General features: G+C 50.1%; 1 protein-coding gene across 3 annotated transcripts in view; it reads right to left on the bottom strand.

The window, feature by feature from the left end:
* Window positions 1-17,668, bottom strand: part of CACNA1E (calcium voltage-gated channel subunit alpha1 E) — a gene marked incomplete at both ends in the record, with an annotated part of 378,613 nt that overhangs the window by 304,662 nt on the left and 56,283 nt on the right. For 2 of the 3 annotated variants that reach the window (XM_080824815.1, XM_080824814.1), the window contains one exon: window positions 2,826-3,110. In XM_080824815.1, the coding sequence (XP_080680941.1) occupies window positions 2,826-3,110 (285 nt within the window). Of the gene's footprint in view, window positions 1-2,825; window positions 3,112-17,668 lie in introns of those variants that run through there. The other variant, XM_080824813.1, reaches the window with a different exon arrangement.

Below are 17,668 nucleotides of genomic sequence, written 5' to 3' on the forward strand. Positions count from 1 at the left end.
AATAATAGCTAGTGTTTACTGGGGAATGAGGCAATGTTTTAGGAACCCAACATACTTTAGGTCATTTAATTCTCCCACTAACTCATGATTATCACGTTCATTTTACCAGTAAGGTAACTGAGTCGCGAAGGAAGGAAGTAAGTTTTCAAGGTCACAGAGCTGGGGAAGAAACTGGGATGTGAACTCAGCCAGGTTCCCAAGTTTCCTGGTAACCACTGCTCACACCGACTCCCAAGAAGAAAAAGGGAGAGATTTCCGGAAACTGGATGTCTAGGTAGGACGGAAAGTGAATCTAGGATCTCAGATGCAGTATTGGGGAGAAGACGCGGAACCCACAGAGGCGCAATTTTTCCACATGGTCACCACCAGAGGCAACATATATTTGTCAGTCAGTCACGTTGCACAGGGAAGAGGTGGAAAAAACGCAAACACGGTGTATTTTAAATTTTCCAACCGGGCTACTCTACACACCTTAGCAGATGTTCTCTAAACATTGTTACGACAGCCTACGTGCTGTAGAACCGCTGCGAAACTTCCAGCTACGGGGACAGAAGAGACCCCCGGGACCCGGTTCTCAGCCCAGGCACCGAGCATGATGCTGAAGTCAACTCCCCTATTCTCTCCTTCGGCTCTCTTTGGTCCATGCGGACCAAAGACAAGGAAAGGGCGGGGTAAAAACCACTGTCGCACCTTGCGCTCGCAAAGCCTGGTAGAAAGGCGGCGTCTTTGCAGCAGCGGAAGCGAAAACGTGAAAAGCGCCCAACCGCATGGTCTCCCAGTCTCTGAACCGCACTTGATTTCCCAGCCCCCAAGCCTGGGCCCGGCCGGAAGTGCCCGAAGTGCCGAACCCGCGGATCGCCGAGCCGCGGACGCGTGGGGAGTTTCGCTGGCGCTGTCCTAGGTGCCAACGATGGCTGCTGGCACACTTTGCCACCCGCGGCGTGGCTGGGCGGCTTTGTCTACCGCAATGAAACCGAAGGGCGGCTGAGTAAGCATGCCCCTAAGAGAGGGGCACAGTAAGGCAGCACCTGGAAGGTGGGAATTTTAGAGAATTGTACAAGGCGGCTGGGGGAGCGGGGCCCCGCTGGAGAAATCGGCAGAGCTCTGACCAGAGGACTGTTCGCAGCCCAGCCGCAGCGTGCAACATAATGAGATCTGTCCGCTTTGTGCAGCACACCGGCAGGCGGGACTGCGGGGACCGGACCCTTCCTCCTCCCCAGTACCCCCACCCTAGATGCGTTTAACTCCGGCGGGCACGGAGTGACCCCGAATCACTCTGTGGGGGCGGGAGGAGGAGGGGAGTGCAGAGAGGAGGAGAGAGGAAGCCCAGCCAGGGGTGGTTGTGGGAGGATTTGAGCAGCAGCAGGAAGAATATCTGCTTAGAGATGCTCCTTCGTTTCTAATGAGGGGTGCTGCCTAGAAGCACCACGCGCCAGCCAATGGCAGTGCTGCTGAGGCAGGGAACTAGGGAAGAAGGAGGGGAAGGCCAGAGACTGGGGTGGGGGTAGTAGGGAGATGCCCAGGCCCTGGGGGAAGAGAGCCACGTGCCTCACTGATACTAGAGACCCAATGCAGCTCCAGCTGCCTCACTGCTGCACACCTGGAGGGTGGGGGTGGGGAAAGAGGAGGATGGAGAAGAAGAGGAGGGGCCTCCTTTGCAGGTGCATCCTTCCCAAGAAATGTCTTTCCATAAGCATCAAAGTCCCATGTCTCCAAACCTACCCCCATATTTAACACCACCCCCCGGCTTGCTTCCTACCAAGCACCCTCCCCACACCCACCAACCCGCAATTCTTTAAGACCTTGCCAGATGCCCAAATTCTTAGTGAAGAACAAGGCAGCGAGATGCCTAATCAGCAGCCTGCATTTGGTGCACTTGATTGAGCCTGCAAAGGCTCCTTGGATGCCTGTTCACCCTGACACTGCCACCATCAGAGCCGCCCCCACCAGCTCTTTGTGGAGAGCAGTTCCTTTGGAGGTAGGGAGAGACAGATTGCTTGCACACCCCTGGGCTCAGCTGATGCAGCCCTCAGCTGAAGAATTCAGGCCCAGCCCATCAACCTGAATCTTGGGTGCTCAGCTGGGTCAAGCATTCAGAGGCGGGGGCACCCAACCCCAGACTAAGAAAACGATGAGCTCTGATGAGCTGTTCTTCTTTGGCTGAGAAGAGAACTCCAACTCTGAGCCGTCTGGGCTGTATCATTAGAGATTGCCTCTGCTGACACATTCATTCACTCCACTCTCAGTGGAACTTAAACTCAGTCCCCAGAGTTAGCTGGATCCCCAGCCAAATGGCTGCTTTATTTATCCATTTGTCTATTTGTCTACAGGGTTTTGGCCCAGACTCTTGAAGCTTCTGAACTGATAAATCCCCCAGGGAGCCTTGACTTCCCCATGGGCAGAGTGCGGATGTCTCCCCAGCTGGTGAGGATGGGGACAGAAGGGGTGGCTTCAGGGAGGAAAAGGGGGAGTGAGTATGAAAGAAAACCATAAGATTAGGGGCAGCCCATTCTATGTGAAGGGCCTTGGGGGCCTGGGAATCAGACAAAGCCCAGCCCAGAAAGGGGCAGACACAGCAACACCATGCACTCAGGGACGCTACGGAGCTCCACATAGGAAAAATCAAAAACCAAAAGTCTTACCTTGAAAAGCACTAGTGCACACACTGGCCTCTACAGCACCAAGCTTGCCCCTTAGGCACACCGGAGTAAGGAGTGCATTTCAGCAAAGGGGCAAACTGGCACCAAGAAGGGGGATGGGGGATAAATCCCATGCTAGATTTCCCCCCTTACCCAAAGAAATGCAAAGGGGGAGAGGGGAGTTACGGTGGGCAAGAAAGGATATGGCCAATCGATGAGCTTCTTGGCGTATTTCCTGACAATGTTATCTTCTCCGAAGATGAACAGGGATCTGTTGACGGTGAAACAGTTCTGCCGGACGGGAATGGGGTTGTACAAAGCCATAGTCCGCGCCCTCTGCGCTTTCGACTGCTTGTAGGCGGCCGCCGGCCCCGAGGCCGGCACCGGGGTTCCTTGCCGGTTCCTGCTCTGGTCCGAGTCTCCATCGCCCGACCCCGGCCTGCCGACCACCGCCTCCCCGAAGCGAGCCATCCTGAAGTTTAAACAGACAGAAGACACACAAAGGTGATCGCGGCCGAACGCCCGCACACAGCAACAAGCAGAAAGACACACGGAGACTCAGAGCCGCATCCAGACGAGCGCGGGGACCACCGCCTCCGGGGAGCCTCGCGAGCTCTTGGAAGAGGCGGCAGCAGCAGCCCCGCCGCTCCGAACTGTTGAATCTAAATACAACCTCTGCGAAGCTCCATTCCTCAAGGAGGAGAAAAACGGGGGGAGGGCTTGGGGGTGCTCAGTTTCTGAAGGCAATTTTTTTTCTCTCAAAATGCCAGTGTGTGGTGGCATTCGGGGACTGAAGAGGAGAGGGGTGGAGTAGGCTGCTCCTCAAACATAGCTCATCTTCTGGGAGACGCACCACCTAGTTCTGGACGAGAGGCAGGCACCGGCCCGCTAGGTAACAGTTTGGTGATTTATTGGGGGTGGGGGGTGGGGAGGAAGGGAAAAATGAAAACAAAAGAACTTTAAATTTCAAAAAAAAAAAAAAAAAAAGGACGGGGTTACGGTGACATGCTTTGTAACGCCAGCCCCAGCAAGTCCATCTAAGAAATTCCACAGCCAAGACTTGGGTCTTTAAATCTGCCAGCACAGACGCATCCGAAGGTTGACAGGGAGGGAGGGGGGAGAGCGGTATTGAGGTTCCTGCGCAAACCGCAACGCCCAAAATATCAAAATAAGAAGTCAATCCAGCCGGAGAGGGACAAACGACTTCAAAGCTCCTGCGCTTGGGATAGAAGTTGAGCAGGATCCAGAGAGCAGCGAAGCCCGAGTGCCAGCATCCTGCCGGAGCGCTCGCCGCCGCCACCGCCACCGCCTCCCCGGATCAGCATGCAACAGCGATCCGCGGCTGCGCCGGGGCGAGGGCGGGAGCGAGAGCGGGAGCGGGCGGGCGGGCGAGCGCCGGGGCGAGCGCCGGGGCGAGGGAGGAACAGGTTGCAGGCGAGCCCAGCGGTGGCCTGGCACGGGAGTTGACCAAGGACCGAACTTCCTCCGGAACGGCTCGGTTTCTTCTGCCACCCGGACAGCCCCAGTCCGGGGGAAGCAGAGGAGAACGTGGGGAAGGAAAGGGGAAGGCGAGGAGGGGAGAGCGAGCGGAGCGCAGAGGCGCTGCGAGGCGCGCGCCGGAGCGCCAGGAGAAGCGGGGGCGGGGCCGGCGGGGACAGGAGGGGCGGGGATGGAGCCGGAAGAACCCCGGCCGACCGCGGCTGCAGGGGCCTGGAGAGCGAGGCTGGTTTGGCTTATAGACTTATTTAGCCAGAGGGCAGGGGGCCGCCGCTGCAGAGTGTCCCCAAGTAACGCCGAGAGAAGAGAGGCGGGCGCAGCTGGCGGCGCGGCACGGTCCCCACAAGAGAGCCGAGCCCAGGCCCGGCGGGGGCGCACGCGCGCGCGCGCACGCACTCGCGCCTGCCGTCCCCGCCGAGGCGACCGCCGGTGCTGTGCCCCGCACAGTGCCTGCCCCGGAGGGTAGTCGAAGCCTTTGCGCCCTGCGCGCCGCGCACCGGGGCCGCGTCGCTGCTCCTCCTCACCTCCCAGTCTCCCAAGGAACGCTGCCCAGGGATTTCCGCGGAGAAGGCAGCACCCTCTCCCCACCTCCCCACTTAGCAACCCGCAGGCCCCGCGAGGCACGCTAGGACCTCTGGGGGCTCCGCACTCTGGTGTGGGTGCCAGCTCCGCGTGGGAGCTTCTGCCCTCCCCCTGCAAATGCGATCTGGGGCGGCCTCTTGGGCTCGGCTCTCGTGGGGCCCTGCGCATCCATTTCTGGAAGAGTGATCCAGATACTGGGGCCGTAGATGGTGAGTTTGGGGCTATAACGACCTTTCCCAACGTGTTAGCAATCAGGGGGAATCCTCCCACCCCTATCTTTTACCCACAAATCCACTCCACTGACTTCCTGAAACCCATTCCATTAATGAAGGAAAAAAACCAATTAGTATCTGAGCTGCGTAAATGGGAAAGGTGGACTCCGAGACCCGGCGAAAGAGTCCCTAGGTTTGGTGACCAAGCCCTTCTCCACAGGTGACTAGTGGTTTGAACTGAGCACAGGACCAGCCACCCGCTCCATGTCTACACTTTCCTCCTTTTTCCAGTCCTAGGCTCAATACACAGCTCTATCCAGCTCCTCCCCACCTGAGCAGTGTTAGAGAAGGGGAAGGGGGCGGCGGAGAAAGGAAACAAAGAGTCTGACCAAAACCCGGAGGCTGGAAACCATGGGTGAGTGTGGATTCACGTGTGTGAAAGGTAGTGTCTGTGTGTGTGAGAGATTAACTGATGGGAAGGGTGATGACATCTGAGTGAGAGGCACGTGTGTTCCTATGTATATGTGCCTATGTGTATGTGTGGGCAAGGCCACGTGAGCACTGACACAGGTCTCTGTGAGTGTACATGTGAAGGGAAATCCTCTGGGTACTGGAAATCCAAAGGAATGGTGGTGTCGGTGCTGCCCTTGGGGCGGCATGTTGACCTCTAGATTCAGGGCAGCCCATTTCAGGCCAGCTGACTATGCAAGGTGTGTCCACTCTAATTAGGATTTTGATTACACATTACTGCCTCCCTTAAGTGGCGGGACCTTTTCTGTCTGGATACCTCATCAGAAGTGAAAGGGGATCTAAAAAAAAAAAAAAAAAAAAAAAAAAAATAAGTGAAAGGGGAGGCAGTACTGTGATCCACGGGGCCCCATCAGCCTGTGTAGTCATTCGCAAGGGTCATAAGTGGCTATCTCACTAAGCCTGTGAACTGCAGATTAGAAAGGGCTTGCAGAAGTGATCAACCCATGCTTTCGGCAGGATCGTAATCCGGAGCACAAAATTCACTCACATCCATCATCCGATAAATATTTTTGAGCACCAGGTACTGTTGGCACTGAGGATGCCAAATGAACAAAATAGATGACCAAAAAAATGTGTCTTCTTCTTGGATTAAATTAGATTCTATGACCTTACGGGCCAGAATGCTTGATAGACTTCATTCTCACACGACAACTTCACCTCTTTTTCTGGGTCCCGGCCTTAGCAGGCGTCAGAGTGGTATGCCTGTTTGTTCCTGCTCAGAGGAAGCGGGGCTCTCTAAGCTTTAGCTCCTGGGAGAGGTTCTTGGAAGATCTGGAACCTCCAGATCTGGGTCTTCAATGCCACCCACTCAGCAGAGAGGCGGTACTAAGTCCCTTCCCTCTCTCTACAGTGTCCTGTGTTCTGTGCAGCTGTTGTAATTCTTTAGAGACCTAGGTTTTTCCAAGACAGACTGTTACACTTGGAAATGTGAAGACCCCGTGAAGTTGAGGCTTGCCCCCTGAGGAGACAGGAATCGCTAATGCACGGGTTGGGAATAATGGAGACCATGCTGGAGAGTGTAAGTACCTCTGTAGGTAAATTATAAATGGGTAATTGGGGGGGGGGGGCGAAGAGGAAAGAGGCTAACATGATGGCATGAAAGTCTTTGGGAATTGACTTGATCTAAGGACAGTAATGGTGGGAGGGAGGCATCCTGTCATATTCTCCCACCATCATCATCACGAACACCATCCCCCACCCCACACGCACAGCTCTTCAGAACTTGGAGATCTAAGAACGTCTCTTGTGCTCTCTAATGCTCCCATTCTCCCAGCCCCCAGAGGGCTAGAATTTTAATGACTGAAAAGTATTTCATTTGTGTTCAGTAGTTTTCGGTTTACAAAAACCTCACAACAAATCTCTGAGATCAGCCTGGCAACCCAGGTGTGATGACTCTGATTTGATGGGCAAATTAGCGGAGCTTCAGAAACCTTAAGTAATTTTCCCTGGGCTTCTAAGAGATCGTCGGACTGCCACTATATGTCTCTTTCTAATAACCAGTCCAATCTCTGGTGGATGGTAACAGCATAATTCCAAATTGTTCATTGTCAAGAGAAGAAACTGTACCATCACGCAAAACCTATGGGAATCCTATGCTTACTGTCCTCAAATTGAATTTGAGCAGTAGCCACATGCCCCTGGGGCCATGCTGGGACGAAGCTGAGCTAGGAACACAATGTACTGCCCTCAAGATCCAGGAGGATCCTTAGGAAAAAACCGGAGGTCAGGTCATTGCCATCATGCTCTTCATGAGGGAACTTGGTGGGCATTCTCCTAACAGGTGTCCCTCCTTCCAATGTCTTCTTAAAGAACCACATATAGAAATGCAGAAAATCAGCATTATGGTCATAACTCTGATTGGAAACCGGTTTCCTAAAATCCCTTTCCTGCCCATGAGGGACAGTAGCCATATTTCCCTGTTGTGAGAGCACCATCTACTGGTCACTTGTGAGCACGTCACCGTGAGCCCAGCACCTGGCAGCTCAGCACCCCTAGCACACTTCACAACGGAGACATGCTAAAGAGGTGACTTCTTGTCACCAGCTCTCTACTCCCCTGTGGGACCTTGTGGAGGTCCAGGCCCAAAATTTCACCACATTGCAACTGTCCCATCTCACAGTACTTGGAAGGCACATCACCACACACTGGGCACAAGGTCAACACGCTGCACGTGCACACACACACACATATTCATGCACAGTTAACATGGTGCAACCAGATGGTTTCCTGCATGCATGCTTTTCTGCAAGCAGTGGCCTGCAAACTAGAAACCCAAAAGGATCTGAGGAAGCAAGTGAAGAACTTTCCTAGATTAATCCCATCCAGATGGTTTAATTTCAAAGCGTTCACCCTGTAGCCCCTCACCTCCAGGGTCCCATCCGAAATGCAGGCAGGAGGAAGGGCGACTGGTATGCTCCAGTCTCCTCTGGAAAGGGAATGAAACCAGTTGGCTGAACCACCCCTGCCCCAGACCAGGGGCTATAGTTTATACTAAGCTGGACAGACATGAGCAGCGTGAGTGGAGAAGTACTTATCCTATTACCCTCATTCATAAAGCTCTTCCCAGATCTGTCAGGCCTTGGGCCATCTCTGCATGAGATTTCAGCCCGTCACTGCAGTCTGCAAATCTGGCCTCATCCAAAAAGCATGCGCCCCTCCCACCAGCCTGGCTTCCTCATCCTCCTTCCCCCACTGCCAGTTACACTCCTATAGCTTATGGTTAAGCTATCAGAGCCCCTTTTGTTCTATTTTCCCCCTGTTGAGCTTTTCCAAGAAATAGACTCTTATGCAAAGCAACTCTAAGGAACAGAATGCAGAGAGGATTTGGGAGTGGGTTCTTAAGAAAAAAGTTGGCAGGAGACCATGTGCAAATTCACTGCAGAGCAGAGGAACGTTATGGCGATGCAGACATCTTGGGAATCTGGTGGCTTCCACAATACCTTACAGCCCTTACTTGGGTGAAAACATAACTCTACATCCTTATGTAATGTCCATCCCTAGAAGCAGCATTTCTCAAACCTATGCCTGAGAAACCCCACAGCTCTAACACTCGACCGGCTAACTATAGATGTGCAAATTTTGCTTAAAAAATGTTTTAAAACCATTCATTTATGACAACTCAATATTTCCTGGGTGCCAACTGTGATAATGTTATCTCACTGCATCTTTGCTGCAGGACTGTGAGGCACATTCTGTTATCTGAGGTGCAAAGGGTCGGGGACTTGTCCAAGTGCACAAGGGTAGGGAATGGCAGGGCTGGGTCTCCTGGTAATAAGGTCAGGACTCTAGACAATCCGTGGCCACTATTAGCCCAGTGCATGTCAAAATCATGTTTTCCTTGCTTAAGAGTCCAGGCAAAGGCATGATCTTGGACCTTGGAGAGGTGAGGCATGACCCTGAGCCAGAAAGCCTCCCAAAGTGTTAAATTTCAAAAAAAAAAGCACACCACCTGTCTCTGGGCTCTTATGAAGATTAAGTTAGTCAATATGTGTAAGGATCTTAGAACAGTACCTGGCATACAACAGGCTCTACGTATGTGTTTGTTAAATACATTTCAGCACTGGTAGCTATGACCACAGTACCACTAACAAACCACATATCAGGCAGCTTTCTATTTTGGAAAGCGGACGGCGGACGTGCAGCCCAGGGATGACTTTGGTGTTTACGGGGTGGACAGAAGAGCAGAGAAACACAAGTGTCTGAGACTTGGTCAGAAAGACAAATGGGGGAAAAGAGAAAAGAAAGAAAAACATTAGAGACCACAGTCGTAAGAGTCCAAAGACCTTGGTACCTGGGACAGAGTTATATTTGTTTATTTATTCATTCATTCATAAGCCCACTTCATGCTCGTTTAACCCTTTTAATGTGCCAGGCATTTTCCTCAAGATTCTGAGGCTCCAGGATAAATTAGACACGGCCACAGTTAAGCCTTTGAGAGCTTACATCTGAAGAGAGACGAGGAGGAAAGCATACCCATGAAGGGCTCTGATACGAGGCAGAACGTAATGTGCACCCCAATACACTTGATCTTAGCCAAAAGGCCGAGAAGTGATAATGTGCACCCCAATAGTGTACACAGTAAAGGGGAGAACAGAGATGGGAGAGATCCCCTCTGATTGGAAGCAGCCAGAAAAAGGAAAGAATCAGGGAGATCCTTTGAAAGGGAGGGCTCCAGAGGTGGTGAGAAGCAGCAGGTAACAGCAGCATGGAACACGAAAGCCTGGGCTGTGGAGGAAACGCCAGGTGCAGGGGACTGATTAACCAGACCGCATGTTTATTGCATTTCTGTGTACCTGGGATCTTAAAAATCCTAGTATTACCCCTTCAATCCTTATTTTTCCCATAAGGTCACTTTTCAACATGGACAAGAGTCCAATCATTAAGCCTTATTGGGAGAGTCCTTTCGGAGCTTCAGTGTTTAGCCCCAGACATCAAAGGATCCCCTGCCCCACTCCGGCACCTCAACACCCATCCTCTGGGTCTAGCCTTGCTTCCTGGTCGAGGCCAAGTGCAGCAGCGGGACGGCTCTGCAGAGCTCCAGCTCTGACTGGCGGGGGGTGAGCGGAGGATGCACGGGCATCTAAGGGTGAGAACAACCGACGGAAGCACGCCCATCCAACCGCCCCCTTGGCCTCTTGACTCAGAAAACAAAATACAGCCCACACAGTATAAAGCTTGCTCAGCCTGGGTGGGTTCAGTCTGATTCATTCATTCAGCAAACATCAAATGAGCACCTTCTGTGTGTCAGGCGTGATGTCAGGTGTTGGAGCAAAGGAGGCAGTCCCCGGGATGAGCAGGTGCCTGAGCTTTAACCTGAACTTGCTGGTCTTAATCCTTCCCCCACACTTCACTCTTGAAGACAGCGTCCCGATAGCAGGAAGAGCAGCTCACGGCTGAAACAAAGCCTAGAGGAACCCTGATGGCCCAGAGAAGGGAACTCAGTCCCACCACACCCACCAGTCTTGTCTCTTACAGGACGCTTTGGGTTGGAATCATCAGCAGAGTAAGCCACCACCTGTCCATCACCACACCCTTTCTCTCCCACTCTCTCCTACACTGAGCAGCTGGTTACACCCACCTGGTATAAAATAATCAGAGTGAATAAGGCATTCCCATATGATATGGACTTAAGGCCAGTTTTGAAATGTGCACCTGGGCAGGCCATGTGCTGGTTCTGCCCCTTCCCCTCCCCTAAAACTATACGAAGACCTCCACTGACCTCCAATGGTCCTTGTTTCCCCCTCTCTTTTTTTCTCCTTGACTATTCTGTAGCTTCTGCTACCAATGACCTCCCTCCTTCTCAGAGTTCCCTTCTTCTAGCATCCCACCTCCCTCTTTCTCACAGTCCATTGCCTTCTGCTCCTTTTATCCCCCTCTTCATTGTGGGAGACCCCAGGGGGCTCTTCTTAACCCCTCCTCTTCTCTGACATCTTTTCTTCTCAGGGTCACTTTCAACCATCCCCCCTGCCTTCACATCTAGTCTCAGTCTTACTTTTCCACCTCGTTTCCAGATCCAAATGTCCAACTAAGGACTGTCCACCATCTCAAGCGCAATTTGCCTAAAAGTGAATTCACTGTAATTCCTTTGAAACAATCTCCCCTTCAAAAATTCCAGTTTCTACTGAGGTGACATCATTCTCCCTTGCCAGTCACTTAATTTCAGTGGTTCCTTGATGCCTAAAAATGGCCAAGCTCCTTAGCCTGACAATCTGAATTCAACCTACCCTTCTAACACCATCTTCGAATGTGCCATAGTATCAACAAAGTTACAACATGTCACACCCACGCCTGCTCAGAGCACCTGATTCAGACTGACCCAAGAACATCCTTCCTCTTTTTTTTTTTTTTAAGATTGTATTTATTTATTTGACAGAGAGAGATCACGGGTAGGCTGAGAGGCAGGCAGAGAGAGAGGAGGAAGCAGGCTCCCCGCTGAGCAGAGAGCCCGATGTGGGACTCGATCCCAGGACCCTGGGATCATGACCTGAGCCGAAAGCAGAGGCTTTAACCCACTGAGCTAACCAGGCGCCCCCAACATCCTTCCTCTTTTCTGCTTCTCTGACTCCTAGGTATCCTTCAAGGTGTGGTTCAGTTCGATTCTACCTCCTCCACGAAGCCTTCCATAACCTCTCCAATTCTATCTGTAACCTCTACCTCCTATAAACTCATAGAACTTCGTGTCATTCATATAGCACCTTGTTTACTTTCTGTCATTGTTGTGTCATGGGTATCACTGCACCACTGAATTCCTACTTAATCTCTCAATCATGTCTGCCTTATCTTCTTCACTATGGTGTAAGTTTCTGAAGTGTAAAGGACATACCTTCCCCTTCGTTGTATTACCTGGAGTGTCTACATTATAACGGCCCTTTATTAAAAACATCATCAGTGAATGAAACATGGAGTCTTCTGCAACTTTTTTTGGTGAAAAGAGTTTTAGCATCAACTGGTTAAGGGGTTCCTATCACAGAGGCTGCCCTGCTCCTAACACATCTAACTCTGAGTCTCTGCTCTGTTTTCAGCTGTTTCCTGCTGTTCTCTCTGGGTTGAACGTTCATCCTCCCCTGCCTCCCTCTCCTTCAAGGGATCAGATGACTCTCCTCAGGAACTTTACCAGCACAATAACCTCACCCTCGTTTTATCAATCATCAAATTATAGGGTTCATTCTCTTATGAGGAATATCTTTGCTCTTTAAAAACATAAGTGAAATAGGATTTGGGGAATCACCTATTTTTTTTTAATTTTTTTAATTTTTTTAAAATTTTAATTAATTAATTTTTTAATTTAATTTTAATTTTTTTTAATTTTTTAAAATCACCTATCTTTTTTTAAGAAGACATTCAGACCCCCCACATAAAGAGTATTTTCAGATCTCTTTTCACAGAATATAAAACAGAAGAATAAACTTCTGCTTCAAAAAAAAAAAAAATCTTGGGGCACCTGAGTGGTTTGGTGGGTTAAGCCTCTGCCTTCAGCTCAGGTCATGGTCTCAGGGTCCTGGGATCGAGTCCTGCATCGGGCTCTCTGCTCAGCAGGGAGCCTGCTTCTCCCTCTCCCTCTGCCTGCCGCTCTGCCTACTTGTGCTCTCTCTGTCAAATGAATAAATAAAATCTTAAAGAAAAAAAATCAACTATAGTCCTAAACTGGTTCTATCTCTTCTCTCTACAAAAAGGCAAATGTCATCTTTGGACTTCTTTCCCTTAGAAAGAATGACATGTGGAAGACACACACACACACACACACACACACACACGTTTGTCTTTGTGCAGAGACACACACTCAATTCTGATCTGATCACAAGTTCTGCCAACCAAATGTATAAACATATAAAGTAATCTCGCTATGCTGTTGGGAGCTTTCAGACAGGCCTAATACATTATATTTAAATGGGAAGAATTACAAGCTCTCTTGAAGATTTATAAATATTCCTAATGTGCCATTTAAAAATGAGAAAGGTGGAAACGTACTGCTCAGTCAAAAGAGAGGATTTCTGAAATACTCCTAAGACGCTCAACGAGCCAGCTCCTCGGACACACACACACACAGATGCACTCATCATACAGTACTTTCCCTTACAGATTGGGGCCTGGGTTGTTGTTGTTGTTGTTTTTTACATAATCCTCCTTTACTCAGTCACATTCTTCAAAAGATTTCTGCCAGATGTGAAGTAGTCAAGTATTATTAATATAATAACCCAAAGCTTCCTATTATGCTATTTTTCCTTCATTAAAATAATGTTTATTCTCCAGCAGGTCATGGTTTGATATTGTAAATTCCAGGACTATTAAAAAAAAAAAAAAAAAACAAGAAAAATGGACATGACTCAAACAGATAAAGAATAATTATCAAAAAGAGTCTAGGCAATCTGGCCAATAATATTAATTGTAACAGGTATTCAATACTTATTATTTAATAAGGCACTGCTCTAAGCCCTTTACTTTCCTCATTTCTGAGAATAATCCTGTGTCGTAAGTACTATTTTAATCAACATTTTACAGATAAAAAAGCAAAATTGGGAGAAACTAAATAATTTCCCTAAGGTCAGAAAGGTGGTGAAGGACACAGCAGAAAGTCAACCCTAGGTCTGTTTGACTCCAAAATCCATTATCTTAACCACGCCAGTGTGGAGCTTCTCACTGATACAATTCAGAGAGATTTGGGCTAGTCACCTTATTTTTTCTGACCCCCCGCCCCCCGCCAAGATGCAAGAAAATATCCAGACACTATAGCAGGTCCCGGGGCGGGGGCGTGGGGGTGCTCAGAATAAGCGAGTCACAAGCATACGAGACAAGACGTGCCCCTCAGCCCTGGCTGGGTTTATGCCTGCTTGTGCAAAAACTGACAACAGTAATATTTGTCCTCCAAATCCCAGGAGACTACAGATACACCAGCTGGAACAACAGACTCGCAAGTGCCTTGTGTTCCAATACGTGCTGGTGGTGTTAGTCTGACCTGCTGCTCCAGTCCCCCGCTGCAATGTCCCCGAGCAGCATGGGCCACACCAAGGAGAACTGAGTCTTACTTCACAAACTGTTTGAACTCTTCAAAACTTTTTAAAAATGCAGAGGGTATGCTGTTGTGCACAATCTACTCCTGATTGATGAACGTGGTTTTACACACCGTTTGCTTGTTTCTCAATGAATGGCCAAATCTACCCCAAATGCACCAGCCCCTGAGCCCCCTGGGCAGGGGCGGGGGCTGGGGGGTGGGGCGGGGAGGCGTCTCAGGCAGCTATCCGGAAAAGCCATCAGCCAAACTCTGGAGGGGTCAGCAAGGGAGGAAAGAAAGGGAGGGAGAGATGGTATCCAGTAGCAGAAAAGGAGGGTCTGCTCTCTTGCCGACCCAAATATTAGCCAGGGTCCTGTGTTCAGGGAATCCGAGGGTGGCACTATGCCTTACCATTTGGGAATATCGATCCTGATTATTAGGTCTGGTTTTCATTTTTTTATGAAAACTTGTGCTGCCAACGCATGCCACTGAAGGATTCAGCACATTGAAATCCTCCTGCCTCTCAAACTTGTTTTCCTGCCTGCACTCCAGCAGGTAAGACACCCACAGACTCACGGTGCTCCGGGCTGTAGAATTCACAGGAGTCTATAATGTTCGGGTTATTTTTAAACTTTCAGGCCACTTTCCCTCCCCACGAACAGCAGGCCTGCCATTTAGAACAGTGTTTAACCCACACCCCACCTGCTTTGAAAACTTTAGCTCTTTGTGTTCAAAGAAAAGAAGCGAGCCTTCCAGCCCGCACGTCTGCACACGCGTGCGCTCACACACGCGTGCACTGAAACCTGGTGAGAGTCAGCGGCTTGCTGGGCTGCAAGACCCAGCTTCCCAAATGACGCTGAGATGGTGAAGGCTGCGTGCGTGAAAATGCTTTGTGAGCTTAGATTGTCACACCCTGGTGGGGGGGTGGTTTCGTGGTTATATTTACAGAGACAGACACCAGGCATTAGAGGGGATGTCAAAAGACAGCTTCCTACTTCCAAAAGGGAATGATACCGGGACAATCAAAGCATTCAAGGCCCTTCACAGGCATCCAGACAGAAGCCAGTGGACGGGCGCTAGGTATCGATTCTGTTCAAGTTCAGTACTTTTTTTTAAAAAGTGGGAAACAGAGGGAGAAAGGGAAAGGAATTCTGAAAACAGCTAAACAGAAAAAGAAAAGAAAGTTTCAAAGCAGCAACAGTAACTAACCATTGTGGGAGGCCTAACACAGCCCCGTGTACACGCTGCCCCACTCGACCTGTGCGAGAACCTACAAGGTAGGCATTTGAGCTGCAACCACCGTTCAGAAGAGACACCTGAGATCAGAGACACGGAGTCCCTAAACCAAGTTCGCACAGCGGGTAGGTGCAGAGCTAGCCCCGGGACCTCTGTGCCTCGTGCCAGAGGCTACATCCTACCCCACACCTCACTGGAACAGACAGGCTGAAGGAGCTGGTATGGCCGGGCCCCTGAGGCTGGACGGGGATGGCAGCAACGGCCCACAGTGGAAGGGTACGGAGTCACTCCGGAGTCAGGAAGGATCAAACCCTGGGCACAGAGTCTCCTCCACAGCCAAACGTGAAAGGACGAAAAGCCTGGAAGCCACAGGCTTTGCATGAGCGACAGACCCCAAAGCAGCCACTCGCCCCTCCAGGATGGCACAGATCACCTCAATCCCGGACGGTTCCCCAAATGCCTTCCCTTGGGTGGCATACCTCTCTGGGGCAAAGGCTACAGCTTCTATAATCCTACTGTTGCCGCGGTGCTCCCGGAACCTATTACAAAATAAGTCAAGCAGCTTTCTCTTGCAGCAAACCTTTTAACCAAAATTCCCAACACACGGGAGGGATGAGTCACCGGAGAGCCTCCTCCTCTCCCTCTCCCTCCTCACCCTCTGGCTGAGGCACCGAGAAGTGATAAAATGATCAGGTGGCTCAACACTTTTACAGCTAAATGTATCCAAGGGATTTTTAAAACCAGAGTCTGTTTCCCTGGAGGCTATTAGGGTGTGTACACGTTCGGCTGCATCCGGGACTCAGCAGGAATTGCTTCTCCCCCCCCCCCCCCAAGCCCCAGGAGCATTTCCAATCTATTCTCTCTTGCCGCTTCCCTCCCTGCCCCTTCCTCTTCTTCCTCACCTTTTCTCCTTCCACCTCCTGAACGAATGCATTTCCTACCTTTTCTGTCAGTCTATACACTCTCTCTTGCTGATCTCATCCATCTGGACTGCTGCAGCTCAAGCTACTATCCACAAGATGCCCAAATCTTTATCTTTGGCCCTATCCTTTTTAAAAAGCCAGGTACCACATTCACAACTTCTCAAGGGGCTCCCCCGACCAGGACAATCTGATGACACCAAGAATCCATCAGCTGGTTTAGAAACACATGCTCTTTCCCTCCACACCAACGCCTTCCCCAGTCTCTCGTTCTGTCTGCAGCATCGCGGACTCCCCATAACTCGGGAACAAAACTTTGGATGCATCTTTGATTCTTCCTCCTGCCCACTTCCCACAGCAACCATCCCCCACACCCTGTCACTTTTTTTTCTTTATTCCACTTTCATAATCTTCCTCTCTTTTCTGTTTGCACCGCCACGTCTCAAGTTCAAGACTTCATACCTCCTCCTCCTCAGACAAAGAAGAGCTTCCTAATCCTTGTTTCTCTTCCAGGTTCTACCAGGTTCAACAGCTCATTGCACAGCCCACTTCTGACCCTGGTCCTACCCGTCAGTGGAATAAAATTCAAGAGTGTGTTCACTGTTGCATTGCCTGCGTCTAGTACAGTGTCTGGTAAAAGGTCATTAAACAAATGTTCGGACTGAGTAAATAAATGAGTTTCCTAATGCCTACCAAATATCACCAGGGAATCATGAGATCTTATAATCTCAGGGTTAAAAGCGAATCTAAATGTCATCCAATCAAAGTCCTTATTTTAAGAACCAGGACTGAACAAACTGTTCGGCCGCCCAGCCCGTCTACACTCGCAGCAATGTCTCAGCAGCAGTACTCACTGTCTGCTCCAAGGATCCAAGGGATGCTCACCATCCCACAAAGGTACCTTGAAGTAATCCTTCTGCATTTCATTTCTCATTCTTTCTTCCTTCCTTCCCTTACTTCCATAGCCACCTGTCAAAAACCTAGATAGATTTGGGAAACCTGGGTGGCTCAGTCAGTTAAGTGTCCAACTCTTGATTTTGTCTCGGGTCATGATCGCAGGGTCATGAGACTGAGCCCCACATCAGGCTCCAGACTGAGCCTTGAGCCCACTTAAGATCCTCTCTCTCTCTCTTCCTCTAACTGCCTCCCTGCACTAGTTCATGCGCATGCTTAGTCTCTCAAAAAAAAAAGAAAAAGAAAAAGCAATTAGGTAGAATTAAAAGCCCAGTTCATACAATATCTCCTCTAGGAAGCATTCTGTGATCCTATAACAAACATGATCTTTCTCTCAAAGAACCTGTGGCACTTCATGTCCCCCTGCCTCAGATACTGGGGTGTATGGACCTCATCTGCCCCACTACAGTGTGAGGGGCTTATATGTATGGATCCTTGTGTTTCCCACAGCAACCAATGTTTGTGCATGGTGGGTAACGAATTTATGGAATGAATGAATGAATGAATGGATGAGTGTTAACTCTATGCAAAGCCAAGTGGATACAAACAGGACATGGGTGTCTTGGGACCCATGTTGAGAAGTTTGCACAGGAAAAGCCAGAAGTGTTA

Source organism: Martes martes, assembly GCF_963455335.1.
Source record: "Martes martes genome assembly, chromosome: 15".
NCBI lineage: Eukaryota > Metazoa > Chordata > Mammalia > Carnivora > Mustelidae > Martes > Martes martes.